At 40.0% G+C, this 18,517-nt stretch overlaps 1 protein-coding gene across 1 annotated transcript in view; it reads left to right on the plus strand.

Moving 5' to 3' along the window:
• Positions 1–18,517, plus strand: part of LOC311195299 (nischarin-like) — a gene marked incomplete at both ends in the record, with an annotated part of 539,550 nt that overhangs the window by 503,274 nt on the left and 17,759 nt on the right. The window contains 2 exon segments of the mRNA XM_084268681.1: positions 12,863–13,045; positions 17,353–17,401. Coding sequence (XP_084124807.1) covers positions 12,863–13,045; positions 17,353–17,401 — 232 coding nt within the window.

Here is an 18,517-nt window from a genome sequence, read left to right on the forward strand (position 1 = left end):
ACCGGAGCAGCAAGGGGAATGCCCTGCCCCCATGGCTCATACATGCTTGAATACACACAGCCTTTTTGCACTGATTCTGCCAGCCCAGATAATTTAATGGAGCCAGCAGTTTTTCACCCAATCCTGTCCCTGGGGTAAGGGACAAGATCAGTGCATCTCAAGATTGCAAAACTTATCTATCCCCCAGGCCAGGGAAGAAGCATCATTAGAGATACTGACTGCCTTAGAGGCGGCCATCCTATAATTACCTACAAACTTCACAGGGGCAATACATCCTGAGAGGGCCACACTGTAGTATCCAAATTTCCCCTGTTCACTCTCAGGAGGTCACACTGTAGTTACACAGTTCACGTTACCCATATCATACACTCTTTATTCTTTCATCGCCTAGACAGCTAGTCCCCTCAGTGGGCAATCATTAACCCCAAAGGACTGTCTGGCAGCTTACCGTGTAGCACTACCCTTGGGCTACCCATGGGATCAGACAGCTTGCTCTTCTTCTGTCCCATCGTCTGGAGCGCACTCAGTCAACAATATATTCACTCGCTTCCCCTGGTTCGTGGCTCACGCCCTCGCGGGCAATGAGAACCGCACTACTGAGGGTCCGCACTCGCTTGGGGAATGCGAGCTGCCGGTCCCCCTCTCATGCACACACACACTCGCCGCGCTTCCAGGATCCCCGACCCAGACCGAACGGATTTCCCCCACAGATACTCACGCGTCCTGCGTCTTCGTCCGGACCTTTGTGCACAAAGTTTATAGGGTCTGCCGGCCTCCCTTGCCTAATATCTTGGAATTTGGGTTCGTCGGTGCAATCGAGATGGGAAATGGGCTACCAAGGCCGCCAAACAACAGGCGGGGCGCCTCCCTGATAAGACCAAGAGTCCCATCTTGTGAGTTGCATCCGAGTCACGGCACCAAATTGTTATAAATTTGAGACATACTCCAGTTGATAAAGCCAAACAACAATTTATTAATTAAGCAAGCCCACAAGATATAGGCAAATATCAGCGCTGGGCGTCCGGAGGAGACCCTTGCTCCTGCAAACGGCACGCACCTCACCCTTCTGGAGTCCCGTTTTTATAGTCCCGTAGTTCCGGGTACACGTGGCATATTCCAGTGTTTTTCTGTAGCTGTGTAAGCTGGTAGTGGGGGTCGTCCTGGTCCCCCGTAGTCCTCCTCTACGTTGTGTTCAGTATCTTATTTGGTTAACTCATTTAATCCTATCAGGATGTTGCTAGTGATAAAACAATGGTTCCCCTTTTGACCTGGTTACCTATTCACAGCCATAGTCTACCACAGGCACCAACTCAGCAAGATCTGAAGTTCTTTCAGGGTGTTACTAGTGATGGAACAATGGTTCCCCTTTGCCCTAGTTGCTTATTTACAGTCATAGAAGGTTTGAGAACAATTACTTATTACAAGGGCAGAAAAAAAAAAAAGAATAGAAAATTGGTGTGTTGACATAAATCTTTTCCAGTGCATAATGTCTTTTCCCCAGTGAAATCAGTTCTAACATTGATGTTCCAGGAGTTTCAACCAAAGTAAAAGGTGAAGCTAAAGGCATTTATTGCAGCTAAATTTCTTCCACCAATTGAGGTTTATGTTGCCTGGTATAATATTCAATTATGTGATGTCCATGTTTAGCTTGTGAGCCTTATCAGAAGTTATAAACTTAAATGGTTTTAAAGGGTGAGACTGTTACATATGATATCCTATATAGTAAATGTATGCATATAAATATATTGAAAGTTATATATATTTATGTATATCTCATGTGCCACATATATTCTATACATGTTATATTCGGTATAGCTATATGTACACTGTGGATTATATAGTATAATTGCACACTTGATATTCTATATTATTTATTATACATTCTAAATTTTATACATTATATCATAAAGTACATCTGTGAAGTTTTCTAGATTCCTCAGTCTATGCAATAAAGCACAAAATTGTTGGAAAAGGTGAACAGTGGCCTTAGTCAGGACATGATGTGAGGCAGAGCTGATTTATTGGAGCATTCAGGGTCCAGGATTTTAATTCTGGACTAGGTGTTTCCTTTGGAAGCATAGCTTCTTTCCTCTACTGTTTTTTTCTGTAGCAGGTAACACAAAGCAGTCTTCTAATTGTCATGAACATTGATAATGAGTGGTATTTACATTCATATATCAAAGGATGAGTTACTGGAAATCCCAAATACTAGTTTATTGACTGAAATCAGAATTGTCATTATGTTACTAGAAAACTGAATGGACATTTTATTTTTAAATATCTGAAAATGTTTTTCCTAAGTTGCTAATAAATGCAGTATTTAAATATTTTGGTTAAACTCAATTAATACTGCAGAAGAGAGAATGGTAAAATACACAAAACTTTTATAGGACTTTGGAGTTGAAGTTCTGGTTTTAAAAGTGTTTTTAAAATGTAGAAGCTTGAATTCTGTTTACTTTCAACATTTAAACTCATAAACTTCATGTCTACTCTTGAAATGTCTAAGAATTGAATAATAAAAAAGACAAACAATAAAAAAAACCCTACTTTGCCAGATGAAATATACTTCTTGGTTTTACCCCTGTTCTCCCACAGTTAAAAAAAAAAATCCCAAAGTTAAAAAGTAATCCCAGAATTACTGACTATGAAAACAAATAAATTGTCATCATATTTGTCTTGTTATATGAATAGAAAAGGCAAGACATAAGAGAAAGGCAAGATAAAAAGCCACTATGGAAAAAAAAAGTTTATGTTGCTTATGTTATGCATCTGTTCTTTTTTCCTTGTAATCCTGTCTTCTTTTCTTAAAAAAAAAAAAGAGTATATACTATTTTTCATGCAAATTATGGTGAAGTGAGACCTTGTGATTTGAAGAAACATAGGTCATTGCACTTATTTTGAGCTGGGTAGTTATATTATGGTGCCAAAAAAAGCTAAAAATAAGTGACATACAGATTGACCTCAAACACTGTTTCTGCTGGTTTGTAGTTAATGATATATAACTTACAGACATGGGATCAAACAGCTGGAACAGAGTCAGAAGGAAGAAGAAACAGCTTTCAAGTACTTCACTTCCATCGGAATCATAGAATGTGTGAGGTTGGAAGGGTCATTTAAAGGTCATCTAGTCCAATCCCCCTGCAGTAGGCAGAGACACCTTTAACTAGATTGGATTGCTCAGAGCTTCATCAAGCCTGACCTTGAAGTCTCCAGGGATGAGGCCTCCACTAACTCTCTGGGAAACCTGTTTTAGTGTCTCATCACCCTCCTAATAAAGAACTTATAATGAACAACCTAAACCTACCCTGCTCTAGTTTAAAACCATTGCCCCTGTTGCTACATGCCCTTATAAACAGTTCATCCCCAGCTTTCCTGCAGGTCCCCTTCAGGTACTGGACGGCTGCTATAAGGTCTTCCCAGAGCTTTCTTTTCTCCATTGTAGAAACCCACTAGGTTGGTCAAGCAGGGCTTGTCCTTGGTGAAGCCACCCTGGCTGTCTTGAATTGCCTCCCTGTCCTCCATGTGCCTTAGCATAGCTTCTAGAAGAACCTATTCCATAATCTTCCCAGGCACAGAGGTGAGGCTGACAGGGCAATAGTTCCCAGGATTGTCCTTTGTACCCTTTTAAAAAAACTGGCTGTAATTATTCCCTTCTTCCAGTCATGAGGGACTTCAGCTGACTGCCATGACTTTTCAAGTATCATAGAGAGTGGCTTGGCAACTACATCAGCCAATTCCTTTGGGATTCTTGGGTGCATCTCATCATGTCCTATGCACTTGGGGATACTCAAGTTTCAAGGTCACGAACCTTGTCTTCACTTACAGTGTGATGGACTTTGTCCCCCAAGTTCCCATCTTGCATTCAAGAAAAGGCACTATACTTTTTTTTTTTTTTCTGAAAATACAGTGTGTGTGAGCCTTGGCAGAGGAAATCTTAATGACAGAAATATGCAGTGGTGACTCCTGCTTACAGTCTGTGCCAAAGTTAGAGGGCTGGTCTCTAAGAGATTATCAACAATTACAGGAGAATTACAGATAAGGTAATCATAGATACAGAGACACAGTAATGAAGAAAGGCCATATTCAGAAAGCTGTCTCTAGTGTCTGTAGCAATGAATATTCTTGGTTATTAGTCATAAGCACTCTATTTAGAATCTCAGAATCACAGAATGGTTTGCGTTTGAAGGGACCTCAAAGATCATCTAGTTCCAGCCCCCACTGCCATGGACAGGGACACCCTCCACTAGATCAGGTTGTCCAAAGGCCTATCCACCCTGGCCTTGAACACTGCCATGGACATCCACAACATCCATTTGAAGAGGAACATTTATCTCATTCTGAAATAATGTCCTGGCTTTCATTAATTTTGCAAGCTATCTTAGGCCAAAATGAATCTCTAAGAGTTGCAAATTTATTCCTCAGAAGTCCAGAAGTTAATTCAGGGTCCAGTCGTAAGGACTAAGCTCAACCTCTATCTGGCTAAAACAGCGCTTCAGCTTTCCAAAGACCTCTGAGTGAACCTTTGAGTATGAGAAAGCAAACGAAGAAGATTTGAGCACTGTGTATATCATGGGGGGGATGGGGAGAAGCATATTTTTCTGATAAAAACATACTTGCCATGAAGAGGTTCCACAGAATGACAAGAATCCTTTTGTATTAAAACCATCACAAAAATAATGGTTATACTAAAGGCATCATTGACTTTTTATTCCTTGACATGTTAAAAAAAGCTCTGTAAAGAAAAACCTAGCAATATTTGACTGGTAGAGTTTGATGTTCTCTGCTCAGTTCTGTTGGTTCCTGGTTTTCTGGGACCAAAACTAATGTATGCAGTGAAACACAGATGTTTGGCTCTGCTCCACTAGTAAATCCATCTTCTAATGTACCAACACTACACCTCCTTCATGAAAGCACAGATCCTAATATTACTAATGGATTCTCTGTCCTTTGTAAATTACAAACAATGATTTTATGTGTATGTAATGTATCTAAAGTACTTCTTAACATGGTGAAACCTGAGATTTAGGCTTAACAAAGTCATTCTGCTTTGTGAGGACTGGGTGCAACTTGTTCAGAATATTTGAAATTAAAAAGAAATAATTAAAATTATGTGTCAGAATCAAGCCATATTAAAAAAAAAAAAAACCAACCTAATTCTTTACTTAATTTGATTTGCTCACTATTTTGACAAGGTTTCTGCTTCAAAATTTTTCAGAGTATCAAACTTTCCCAGAGTTCTCCAAAGTCTGATGAGCTTGCCTCTCTCATAGGAAGAGCTCAGTGATCAGGCTTAAATTTGAAAGAAAGTTATTCCACATACTGCTTGTATCTTCTGGAGATATGGTCTTGTGCCACAGATGTGCATTTTTCATTAGCTTTAATAGAATTTCTTTCTGCCCACCCAGAGAACAATTTGCTGCAACACGTCAGTTAATTTCAGAGAGGATATTTTAAGCTACATGATGACATAGTTATATAGGACTAACATGAAAATGGTTTCAGACTTTTTCCTTTAAGTATAACATTTTAACTTTACATTTACACTATACAGATAAAGCCCAGAATGGGGAATTTCAGAAGGAGAGAGCTAATGTAAGATGCTGCAATACAGATCTCAAAAGATGTGTGTAAATTATTATGAATCCACAATTCAAAACAAAAAGGAGAAAAACCATTAGGTTAACCGAGATAACACAGTGGTAAGCATTTATGTATGAGTTAACTACTTGACTCATCTATAGGAATCCTACTGTAATAAGTAATTGTTCTCAAACCTTCTATGACTGTAAATAAGCAACTAGGGCAAAGGGGAACCATTGTTCCATCACTAGTAACACCCTGAAAGAACTTCAGATCTTGCTGAGTTGGTGCCTGTGGTAGACTATGGCTGTGAATAGGTAACCAGGTCAAAAGGGGAACCATTGTTTTATCACTAGCAACATCCTGATAGGATTAAATGAGTTAACCAAATAAGATACTGAACACAACGTAGAGGAGGACTACGGGGGACCAGGACGACCCCCACTACCAGCTTACACAGCTACAGAAAAACACTGGAATATGCCACGTGTACCCGGAACTACAGGACTATAAAAAGGGGACTCCAGAAGGGTGAGGTGCGTGCCGTTTGCAGGAGCAAGGGTCTCCTCCGGACGCCCAGCGCTGATATTTGCCTATATCTTGCAGGCTTGCTTAATTAATAAATTGTTGTTTGGCTTTATCAACTGGACTATGTCTCAAATTTATAACACTACAATATTCAGTAGGTCTAATTTCACAAAGTGATTTTTCCATCTGACTCAAGCCTTGCTGCAAATTCCTTCTTTCTCATGCCCATGAATATGAAACTGGCTACCTTCACAGGGATTGGGATACTGAATCAGGCCAAAGATGAAAAGATTTTTGTGTTCCACCATGCTTGTCTTTTCCAAAACTCTGGTGAATGCTTTCCTGAACTGCAACATCAAGTCTCTGAACAAATCAGAAATCAAAAGCTAATAATTATTTCTGAAAGAAATATTAGGCTTATTCTGACTCCTTGCATCATCACATTGGCCATTCTTGTCCCCAGCAGACAGAATCTCCTATTTGAAGTAGTGTTACTGTTGAAAGTGGTGTGACTAGTGTAGTCAGAACATGGAATTAGATTTGGCTTTTGTTTTTTTAAATCCCATACTGTATTTCTATGATATTTTTGTAAAACTGTCATTTGTTGACCCCACGTTCCCTTGTAAGTATCTAACATATTATTCCATTCAAAGATGGATAGAGTGGTAAAAGAACTGAAACCTTATTTTGGAAGACATACTAACATATAATCTCTGGAAAGCAGGTACTATATGACTTCTATAGCAATCTCCAGCAGTTTAATATTGCTTCAATATTGTTAGGCAATATAGGATTGGTCACGGACAGAATTGAACTTTAACATATTTAGAAACAAAAATATTTTAACTCTTCTTTCAGTGAGTCCTTCCATATTATCTTGATGAATAAACTAATTTTGTATATCGTTTCAGGATTTTACCTGTGAAAGCCTGGACAAATCTTGTGTACTTCTTTCCTACAATACAGGAAATAATACACAGATTGTCCCTAAAACTACATAAACTTCACAAAATCACAGAATCACAGGGGTTGGAAGGGATCTCGAGAGATCATCGAGTCCAACCCCCCATACCAAAGCAGGTTCTTTAGGACAGGTTGCACAGGGAGGCATCCAGATGGGTCTTGAATATCACCAGACATGGAGATTCCACAACCCCTCTGGGCAGCCTGTCCCAGGGCTCTGTCACCCTCAACGGGAAGAAGTTCTTCTGCATATTGGTGCAGAACTTCCCATGTTCCTACTTGAGGCCATTGCCCCTGGTTCTGTCTCCACAGACAACTGAAAAGGGGCTGTCCATTTCCCCCTGTGTCCCATACTTCAGATACTTACTTAGAATTTCTAATTGACCTAATGGAAACACTCTAAAAAGAAAAAAAAAAAAGAAAAAATCTTTTCTGAGAATATTACTGATTTCTTTTGGTTTTCATATAAGAAACAAAAAAATGCTGTCTTTTGGAATTATAATGCAGTAGGGATAATAAAAGAAAACTGTAGCTTAGTCTACTAATACTCAAAGTGTTACCCTCCTTATTTTATTTGGTTTGTTAGTTCAATGTGACATTAATTTAGAAGATTATGCAACTTTAATATTTTTACACATCTCTTTTTTTCAGTCACTGTTAAAGACATTGAGTCAGCATTTCTGTTTTCAGTTCTGTTATTCAAGGATCAAAATGGCAAAAAAATTGAAATAAAATACCCCAAAGTCCACAATTTTAAACAATAAATAGTGGGAAAAAAACCCAAACCCAACAGTACCAATATCTCAATAATGGATTGAGGAAGATATTGGTACAGTAGACATTTTTCCTGTCTGACAGACAAAAAATTTCATCATGATCATTTGGTGGTGGGAGGACGTATGTTCTCAAAAGTCCTAAATTAGTTAATTGCCAAATGTTTCTGACTTCCCAAGATCATAATTTTCCCATGTTTTCCCATTTCAATTCTTATTCAGCTGTTAATATTTGTCAATGGGAAGTGATGTTATGTGGTTTGAAAGAGACTTGCAGGTGCCATGAATAAAATTTGGATCATCCAGATGATTGACATTTCCCCTTTCAATGGTTTTGGTCTCTGGTAAAAGCATCCTGAGTTTAGCAACACAAGTCAGCTTTTATCCTGGAAACTAACAGCCACTGCAGTTCTTAGTAAGACATCTTGAGTACAGGGCATTACTATATGCACGTGGCTTCCAAAAGGGATCTTGCATACATCTGGCTGAGTAGAGGCTTGGTGTTTGTGACTAGGCATTCTAGACTCCAGTAGAGTTAGATCATGGTACCTTGGTACAACAAGGTGCTTTGAGTAAAAGGATAAGATCACTTTATCTGACAAATAGGAAAATATTTTCATTAGGCTTTGAAATTGCTGATGTTGAATCTTATCATGGTTCTCTTTCAATTCCCTCTTTCTGAAGTTACTCTGCTCTTACACAAGTTCTTCATGTTTCCGAATTGTTTATCAAGATGAGAACCATCCCCCAGAACCATATTATGACCTTTAACATATACAGAAATTTACCATTTATCACAGGTTTTGTTTTCCCTCCCTTAGTCAATTTTTTCATGAGATTGTGTCGTGGAATTCTCACAAAGGTCTCAATTAGTTTAAATGGAAAAAAAAAATAAATTGCTTCCATGAAATAGATTTTGAGCACAGAAACAGTCACAGTCCTCCTGTTAGAGATCCTCCTACTATATTGTCAGATGTTTACAGGCAGAGGGAAGCTTCAGAAATACCCCCCCTGAAAAACAAGTTGCACAGGTATGACTAAGGAGCACCCAGTAATTGTATAAAGAAGGCTTTTGTTTTTTAAAATACAGTAATTGCCCATTCACGGGTGATGATTAGTCAGGAGAGACAGGTGCTGGGGAATTAGAGGAGATGCATGACTTTTGAGGCATGACAACTGTATGGAGGGACTAAGATCTCTAATATCTTAAAAAACCACTAAGTACTAGTCAGTGTTCTTGACTTATAGAAAATACATTTTAGGACCTTTACCAAAAAAACCCCATATATCTTTTCTTTACAATCCTGTAAAAACAAAAAATCTGTAACTGTGGGTGCATGGTGATTTTATCTTGAAGTCTTTCAACTGATGAAGAAAGAATTACAAGTACAATTAAAATAAACATTACTATCAGAAAAACTATGATATTTTAGGAAAAACTAAAATTTCCTAGAACCTCTTACAATTACAATATGGTTAGCTGATACAATCCACAAAACATTTCATTTTCATCTACACTCAAATATTTTCGATAATGCCCTGTGATTAAAATGATAAAAAACACCCCCAGACAGTCTGAAGACTGTCTGAGTGACAGCAGGTCAAGTCAGGTGGCCACAGTCAGAAGCAACATGGCAAAGACAGATTATGAAACAGTAAAGAAATCTTGACTCCAATATAATTTGAGTTAACTTTTTGGAGGTCTCATGGTTGTTTGTATATTTTATCTTATAAATTGGAGGCATGAAGTTCAAAGTCATTTATATAATATTGAGGCCTGAGTTGAATATTGGATATTAGCGGAATTATATGGTTAATAACACCCTAAATACTATGTGGTCTTCTAACCAAAACATCAAATAAGGTCTTGCTCATTATTTTTTTTTCAAATTAGTGAAAACATTTCCTTCATTGCTGCCTACTGCAAGCATCACTGGGGTTTGTGTAATTTTTGTCCTTGCCATTGCTAGATTCAGGGACAAAGAAATACATTTTTTTATCTGGGGATAAAAAAATGGATAAAACCCAAAAAATATTTCAAAGTAATTACTCTGAGCTAATCAGATTTGATCTGTAATCTGGAATACTGTCTACTTGTTACAGATATTCTCCTCTCATTGAGCTAACTCTACCACAGTGAAAAAGTTATGAAAACTAGGTTAACACTAAGGACAAAATGGCTTCAACCCTGAATGGCGGCTGAACTTTCAGCCATACATCAGATTGGATACTATCAGCAAAATAATTATTTAATTAAAAGAATTTGTGTAGCTTTTAACAGCAACTCAAAACCCCAAGTTTCACACTGCCTGAAATAAAGGCAACAAAATAAAGTGCCTAGTTTCTAGTAAAGAGAGTATTCTCTCACTGACACAATGCATTTCAGTAACTTTTAGGGCTTAACCTTCCCCCTATACTGTACCACAGCGTAGTGAAACACAGAGATACAGAGAAATGTGGCTAGCTGAGAAAAGACAAACCCTTTTCCAGAAAACTAAGCTTTAAATAGCTTCTTACCCTAGAAGCTACAGAAATGCATGAATCAGACTAATATATGCATAATGGACTAAAATTCATGTGAATTCACTCTGCAGAGTTACATTGTGTGTACCTAAACAGTCTTTGAGACAGAAGTATCAATGTAATTTAAGGAAGTTTCCCATTTACTGTGTTTTGTTTGGCATTGTGAAGACTTCCTAGAAAGTTTAAACTGGATTTTTGTAACAGGGGTTTTTTATATTAAAGTGAAGTAGAAGATGGAATCACGTAATGCACTCCAGCTGCAAACAGGCATTGGGTCTTTGGAACCAGGCTACAGGGAGTCTGAATTTAAACAAAATAAAATTTTATGTGTATTGTGTGAAGACCATACGTGTAAGTATGAATTTTAGGAACATCTTGAGAAACCTAAAAAAAGTTAGCAATACTGTCATATTAAGGTCTAATATTTGAACTAGTCTGAAGCCAAGTGTAACTACTGCATTCCCAATGTCATAAAACAATTTTTTAAGTTGATAGTTCACAAAATGTCAGATCTTGAGGTTTTTTATTAACCTATGAGTAAATGTTCTCTCTTGTATCCCTGCCCAATGTCATTGAGAGCAGAGGATTCCAGTTAGGGAAGGAATATGCCAAGGTGATGGCTTAATCAAATTATAATTATTTAAAAACTGCTCAGAAGCTTGAAATTGTAGGAAACATTTCTATGGAATTACTGAACACAATTCATATAAGACAAAATGAGTGATAAATACTTCTCAATTAACTAAAAGAACAAGTCCATATCATTTGTGCAACAAATATATATGTAAATATATTTACATTTAAAGATACCAAACTGGATACATTAAAATGGTTAAAAGATTTGATTCCGTCTCAGTTCTTACCTATGTGGGTATTTGTTTTTCTTAATGGCTATAAAAGAAAATATTGGAACTGAGTTCATATATGATAAATTAGATTCTAAATAAATAAGAACTGGGTTTAAACTTCTATCTGATTTCCTGAATTCTTGAGGAACATGAAACATTAATTGTGCATTATTGATTCAACAAGGAAGTGCAATCATTCAAAATCTATAGACCTGCATATATCCAGTGAAGTATCTTGCTCACTACCTTCAAAAGGAAATGAATGAATATAGAGTAGTTTCTAAACCTCAGACTAATTCTATGAATGAATGTCCAGAAGTTAAGCCAGTCTTCACCGGAGAGTCTAAACATCTTCCTACAAACACACAAGAGTGCATGAATGTTCATGAAGCAAACACTCAAATAAGAAAGGGATATTTAACAGTGCTTGGGATTCTTCTGAGATTCATGCATTCACTTCCAGATCTCCCTGTGTTTTCTCTGGAAGTCTCTTTATGTTGGAGAAATATGTAGTTGATAGCTAAGGGAAGGTCTTACTGCAGGCATGTCTTTCATGTCTGAGAATGAAATGAGTACAGAGACTGGAAAATATGTAATCTCTCTAGATAGTGCAAAAGAAGGGGGGGAAAAAAAGTCCTTGACTTCAAGAGCCTTAGTAAATGATCACTTGCAAAGCAAGATATGCGTACAAGATAGCTCAAAAGAAATTGGTTATTGGTAAGTGTGGAAAGTGCTAAGAAATGTTGCTTTTGCAAACTGAAAAATGTTATTGTATTATTTACTGGCTTAAAGGATTTAGGAAAATAAGGGGGAATATTGTTCTCAAGGGTTCAATTTCAGTACATAGCTCTGCTAAAAGATGCAGATGATCCTGGATAATGAGATAAGGGGTTAAATCGTGACTGAGGACATGGGCTGGAATTTAAGGAAATCAGGCTCAACGAACAGGCTTCAATCATGTTGATTGTACATCAAGTCAAACAGGAAAAACGATGTGGGGTCTCGATAAATCTAATAATTTTGATCAGGAGTGAACAAACCTTTCACAAAATTAACATGTGCAATCTGAAACCTGTATGGAGCTTTGACTTCCTTCAGCCCAGGGCCATGTCAGTTGCCGGGAAAGTTAAGATAAGGACAACTACTTGCCAGTAAGCAGTTGTCCCAGACAAAAGGACTCATACATTTTAATTTACTTCACCAATGGAAGTGGGAATGTCCCAGACATGCCATGTGTATTATACTGTGTAGTGCTGTGGATGGGGCGCCTGGGTTGAGCCTGTAAAATCCATAGTCAAACAGAGGAAGGAGGTGAAAGGTTCAACCTGAGGAAGACTCGGAGCCTTCATCGCTGAGACCCCCGACGACCACTACCACAGGACAATGCGCAGACGCAATTGGGAGGAGTTTATGGAAACCACCTCTTTGAACTCATCTTAATACAAAGCGGGACAGGTGATGAATATGTATAGATGTATGGTATAAAAAGGCTGCAGGCACTGACCAAAAGTGTCCTACTTTGTTGGGTCACCCGTTCTTGCAAGAATGTATAATAAATTACTGCTTCACTACTTGTCTACCTTAAGTTCTGTTTTTAGGACCTTTTGTCATTTCTAACAGGTCGTAACTCTGGTCTTTGTCTTTCAGCTTGTTTCAGAAAAGAAAATAGATAAAAATCTCCTACCTCCCAAGAAGATTATTGGGAAAAATTCCAAAAGCCTGGTGGAGAAAAGGCAAAAGGAGTTGGAGGTCTACCTGCAAACTCTGCTAGTCAAGTTCCCTGTCACTGCTCCGAAAGTTTTGTCACACTTCCTACACTTTCATTTCTATGTAAGTTATGTTTTTAGCATATAAAAACGGAGGCCTGAGGGTCTTGCTTGGAGAGACCTGTGTGGAATCTTCACAAAGTAGCTGGAGCTGCTCTTTTTCTGCCTTTTGCACGATGCAACAAAGCATATTTTTCAGATTTTTGACAGCACTTTTTGTTGCAGTAGGTGCTGTGCTGACAAGTAGTGTGGGTAGGGACTCAAAGAGGAGGAAATAAATGCTGGCAGGGTAGCTGGAAGCTGTGAATAAATCTGCAGCTGAATTGGTTGTTAGGCTGAAGTCAGTAGTGCTGGCTCTCTGAAGGAGCATTGCAGAAGCGATCCACATGCACCCCTACTTAGTGGTTACTGCTTAGATCTGTGGTTCATTCTTGGAACAGTTTCCAGTAGCCTGAATGAAGAAAAATGGTGCTTCTCCATGAGAAGCTCACTGATGGAGTGGCCTCTAGAGAAACAGCTCCAGCCAGCAGACAGAATGTTAGGGTAAAGGAAAATAAGCAGTGGCTTGCTTTTGTGTTCAGATTGTGATTTGTTCATTCATCTCTTGTGGATAATTGGGCTTTTTTACAGTATGGCATCGTGTTGTAAGGGGGAGATTGAACTTCATGAAGAGGAAAATGCACTGGAGAACTCTGTGGAAAGGAGGACCAGTAATTGCTTCAGGGTGGGATGTGCTGAGATGGCTCTTCATGGTTTCATATAAAGGCTTCAGAAGTAGTGGGTCATTAGATGTGTTGATAAAGCTTTAGCAACAAAGAAGAACCTGCTTTTGTTGTATTCCATGAATGTAATTACCCTGCTGAGGCCTGAGTTTGACTTGCATAAACTGTTCATGGTGCTGCTATTGCCCTGCAGATGTGAGCAAGGAGGACTGGTTTGTCATGAGGGAGCTTTTGTAAGTTGATTGGTGGTTTTAAATCTGTTAAATGTGTGTGATAACATAGGGAGAATTCTGTTAAGATGGAGCAAACTTCCGGATCACCAGGAAGTTTCTCTCTTAAATGGTGTCTGTTTAATTAACGTTTTGGTCCAGTAACTTCAACAAAGATTTTTATGCAGGCAGAAATTCTTCCAGTCATTCTCACTTTTCAGTTGGATGATTTCTTTCTTGCTGTAATGTTCATCCCTTTTCACTTCTTCAAAGCACTGCTGTTACTTGCATATGAATGCTTCCATGCTTGTGTATTGTGTTTGTGTATTATCATAGAATGACAGAATCCAAGACTGGTCTGGGTTGGAAGGGACCTCAAGGGTCACAGAGCTCCAACCCCCTGCCACAGGCAGGGACACCAACCTCCAGGCCTGGAGCTACACAAGTTGCCCAGAGCCCCATTCAACCTGGCCTTGAACATCCCCAGGGATGGGGCACCCACCCCCTCTCTGGGCAGGCTGTTCCAGCCCCTCACCACTCTCTCTGTAAAAAGCTTCCCTCTAATATCTAATCTAAACCTTCCTTCCTTTAGTTTTAATCCATAAATGAGTGAAGCTGTTGTTTAATCTGCATTTCTTTGTTTAGGGGAGTCTGTCTTGAGGTAGAAATGCAATTGTTTGGGACTTGAGAGTACTTTTTAAATATTTACCAAAAGTAGTTAGCTATTCAGCAGAAAAGCTAAATATTTGCCACAGGAATTCAACTGGGGAATAATCTTCCTGCAGAACTTTGGTCTTCTAAAATATCTTTACAATATTAGCCCATGTGCATGCTTGAGGCTTTATAATGCCTGATACTGCCTCCTTAGTTTATATAGGAAGGCTGGTGATGGCACCAAGCTGTGTGACACGCTGGAGGGAAGGGATGCTGTCCAGAGGGACCTTGACAGGCTTGAGAGTTGGGCCTGTCATGAAGGTCAACAAGGCCAAGTGCAAGGTCCTACCCGTGGGTCATGGCAATGCCGAGCACAGCTCCAGGCTGGGTGGAGAACAGATGGAGAGCAATCCTGAGGAGGAGGACTTGGGGATGTTGGGGGATGAGGAGCTCATAGTGAGCTGGCAGTGTGCACTTAGAGCCCAGAAAGCCAACTGTGTCCTGGGCTGCTTCACAAGAAGTGTGACCAGCAGGTCAAGGGAGGGGATTCTGCCCCTCTGATCTGGAGTGACGCCCCCTGCAATGCTGCATCCAGCTCAGTGGTCCCCAGCACAAGACAGGCATGGAGCCCTTGGAGCAAGGCCAGAGAAGGCTGGAGCACCTCTGCTATGGAGGCAGGCTGAGAGAGTTGGGCTGGTTCAGCCTGCAGAAGAGAAGGCTCTGGGGAGACCTTATAGCGGCCTTCCAGTCCCTGAAGGGGCTACAGGGAAGCTGGAGAGGGACTGGTGACAAGGGCAGGGAGGGACAGGACAAGGGAGAATGTTCTTAAGCTGGAGGAGGGGGGAGTTAAATTGGGTATTAGGGAAAAAAAATCATCTTCCCAGGGACAGTGATGAGGCCCTGGCACAGGGTGCCCAGAGAAGCTGGGGCTGCCCCTGGATCCCTGGCAGGGTTCAAGGCCGGGTTGGATGGGGCTTTGGGCACCCTGGGCTGGTGGGGGGTGTCCCTGCCCATGGCAAGGGGTTAGAACCAGATGGGCTTTAAGGTCCTTTCCAGCCCAAAGCTGCCTGGGATTCTGTGATTATTTTTTTTCTTGTCTATTCTTATTTGTAGCATTTCCAGTAGGGATTATTTAATCTTATTCCCTAGGTTAATGGAACTAAACTGGTGTAGAAATAACCACAGTAAATACACTACAAGTGCTTTGCAGCCTTTGTGTTCCAGGGGAAAGCTGTGTCTGGCTTGGCAAAGAGCAGCAGTTGGATGTGACAGCAGTGTACAACCTTATTGTTGCTTTGGTGTTGAACAGGGGTGTGCAGTGATATGGGGGTGCTTACTTCCTTGCAGTGTCTTATACTTTGTCATCTTAGATTTGGTTTCTTAACTTCCAGATAGAAGCTTTTAAAAGAAAATAATTGAGTACCCAGAAGCTGCTGTTCAGAGACACCTGCAAACAATGGATTTCTGTGGGATTGGTGCATATAAGAGAGCGAAGACAGAGGCCTCTTGTAGGTCTGACAGAGGACTAGAGCTCCTTTTCTGTGGGCTACAATACTCCACGTCATGACCTTGTTTCGATTATAAAGGTAGGAAAATTCTGCTGTGTCCCCCAGATGATGAAGGGAACACAGAGCCTGGGTTTCAGTCAGATCTCTGCATGCCAGGTGAGTGTAACTGGCTTTATCCAATAACAGAACTGTTGGATTTTGTTCGGAATGCAGCTTCGAGCTGCTTCTCCAAACTGTTCCTCCTCAGTGAGTGGGGTTTCAGTTATACTAAGAATGTGCTTGTCTGAAATGTTTGCCTCATCAGATGAGCTGAACTGTGCTGCAGATGGCCCATGGATTTATTTCCTTGTCATGAATCATGAGGGGTTTGTCAGTGAAGTAAACTCCTCAAATACTCATTTCATGATGATCTGTAATGCCTGTTTGTCCTTTGCAGCTACCTTAAAATGAGATGTGTGTGCCTAAACTATCACAGGTAGTTTTTTGTTCTTCTTGTGAGCCTTAGAGAGAGCTCTTGGAAGAGCTCAGAACTATTTCTGGACTTCTACAGAGCATTTGCTTTTTGTGAAGTATGGGAAATACCTATACCAACCTTTGTGCTCCTTTAGATTTTAAAAGAACAAATTCCCACAGGGAGAATTTTCCAGACTTTTTCTTTTCCTCCTGGAGCTGTCAGTGTGTAGAAAGGGGGTTGAGCACTGTGAAGGGCAGAGAAGATAGAGGATGGTGAACAGGGACTTTGAATTCTTCTTCAGCAAGGAGGTTAAGTCCAGAAGACTAATTTTTACAGATCTCTTCTTCCCTGTAGACTTGTTAATCTAAAGTTATCATTGTATTAGTGATGCTCTAAAGGAAATGTTGAGTGCTTAATTGTCCTGGTTTTGGCCAGGACATTCATGCATTAGGTTAGTCTAATGTTCAAATTTGAAGAAAACTGTACTGGTAATAGTTTCTTTAAAACCAGGCTTTGTTTGGCATTGGGCTGATGATGGTCAGTAAGAATTGCTCTAGTTGCTGTTGCCCTTTTTGAAAACATGCAGCGTGTGATTATTTAAATGTAGTTCAGTATTTTCCATCTTGGAAATGAAGAACCTATGAAATTAAATAATTTGATGAAGTATTTTCAAGTTACAAAGAGAATCTATAAGATGTGATGACAGTTGATTTCTATTTTTAAAAGTCCTGTACCACAGCAAAAAAGGGAGACTTATTTTGTCCAAGGATACACTTTGAACTGTAAGTATGTAACACTTCATTGCAATGGTTTAATCTTTGCAGGAGATCAATGGGATCACTGCTGCACTGGCTGAAGAGCTCTTCCACAAAGGTAAAGAACCTGCAAGAATTTAACTGGGGATGGTTCCCTCCATGTGCATGCGTGTGTATACCTGTGAGATTTAATCTCCAGACCATGAGATCTGAGCCTTTCACATCAGACCGAGACTTGTTCTTCCTCTTCACCTGTTTCTTGCTGTTTGTGCTTTGATCCAAGCTGTATTTGAGGAGGAACTGTCACAGAAGCACAGCTGCTTTTGGAAATAAATCAGAAATTGATGAATTCCTTGGTATGTTTTAGTGCAACCAGTCAGGAAGTTTGTGTCATTTCAGTGAGCCTTGATAGAGTGTGTTGAATGCATCACTTCACCTGTCTTAATGTTGTTCTTCCAGAATTCAGGAAACATGAGACCTTCTGGTCAGTTAATGAAAGGATGTGCTTTTCTGAGGCTGAGAGCTGAAAATGAAATGCACTACTGCAACATCTCTAAGTGGCTCCCCAGGAGCAGGAGGCGTGTGAAATGATTAACCCATGTTGAGGGACAGGCTGAATGCTGTGCTGTGATTCTGGCTGGCTGAGGTGATAGGTGAAGCGTGGTTCAGATTGTTCTGGCACAAAATTAACTTCAGGTGAAGCCACTTCAGAGGGGGCACTCAGCAAATTGTGGAACACTTTAAGGAAGGTCCTGAAGAACTGTTCCCTGACTCTGTAGTGCCTGTAGCCTCACTAGTGCCAAAATCATTGATGTCTGACCGCTGTATGTGAGTGGAACCTTGTGGTGATGTGCAGCTGGACTCTGGGACTTGCTCCCACTGAAGCCAAAGGGAGTTTTAGTCTTTGGAGAACTCTGCTTATCAGGAAAGCCGATGCTCTCCTGTCTGTCAGGTCAAACTGGTGTCCTTAAAAGGAAGAGGAGGAAGATGTTAATTCCACGTGTGCATGTATTCTGACTGCTGTAATCCACATTTGCTCTTGGGATGCTGTCAGAGGAGGCTTTTGGATGCTGTTTCCTAGTGTTCCTGGAAAGAAATGGGATTGTAAAAATATTGCCAGAGAATGCATTTCCTGCCCAGGGAGTTGCTCTGGTGGTAGTGTGGTGAAAGTCCTCAGACTGTCCAAGAAGATGCTGCAGCTTTGCACATCAGCAGCTTAGCAAAGGATGTCAGG

Source organism: Gallinula chloropus, assembly GCF_964237585.1.
Source record: "Gallinula chloropus genome assembly, chromosome: 10".
NCBI classification, from domain to species: Eukaryota; Metazoa; Chordata; class Aves; order Gruiformes; family Rallidae; genus Gallinula; species Gallinula chloropus.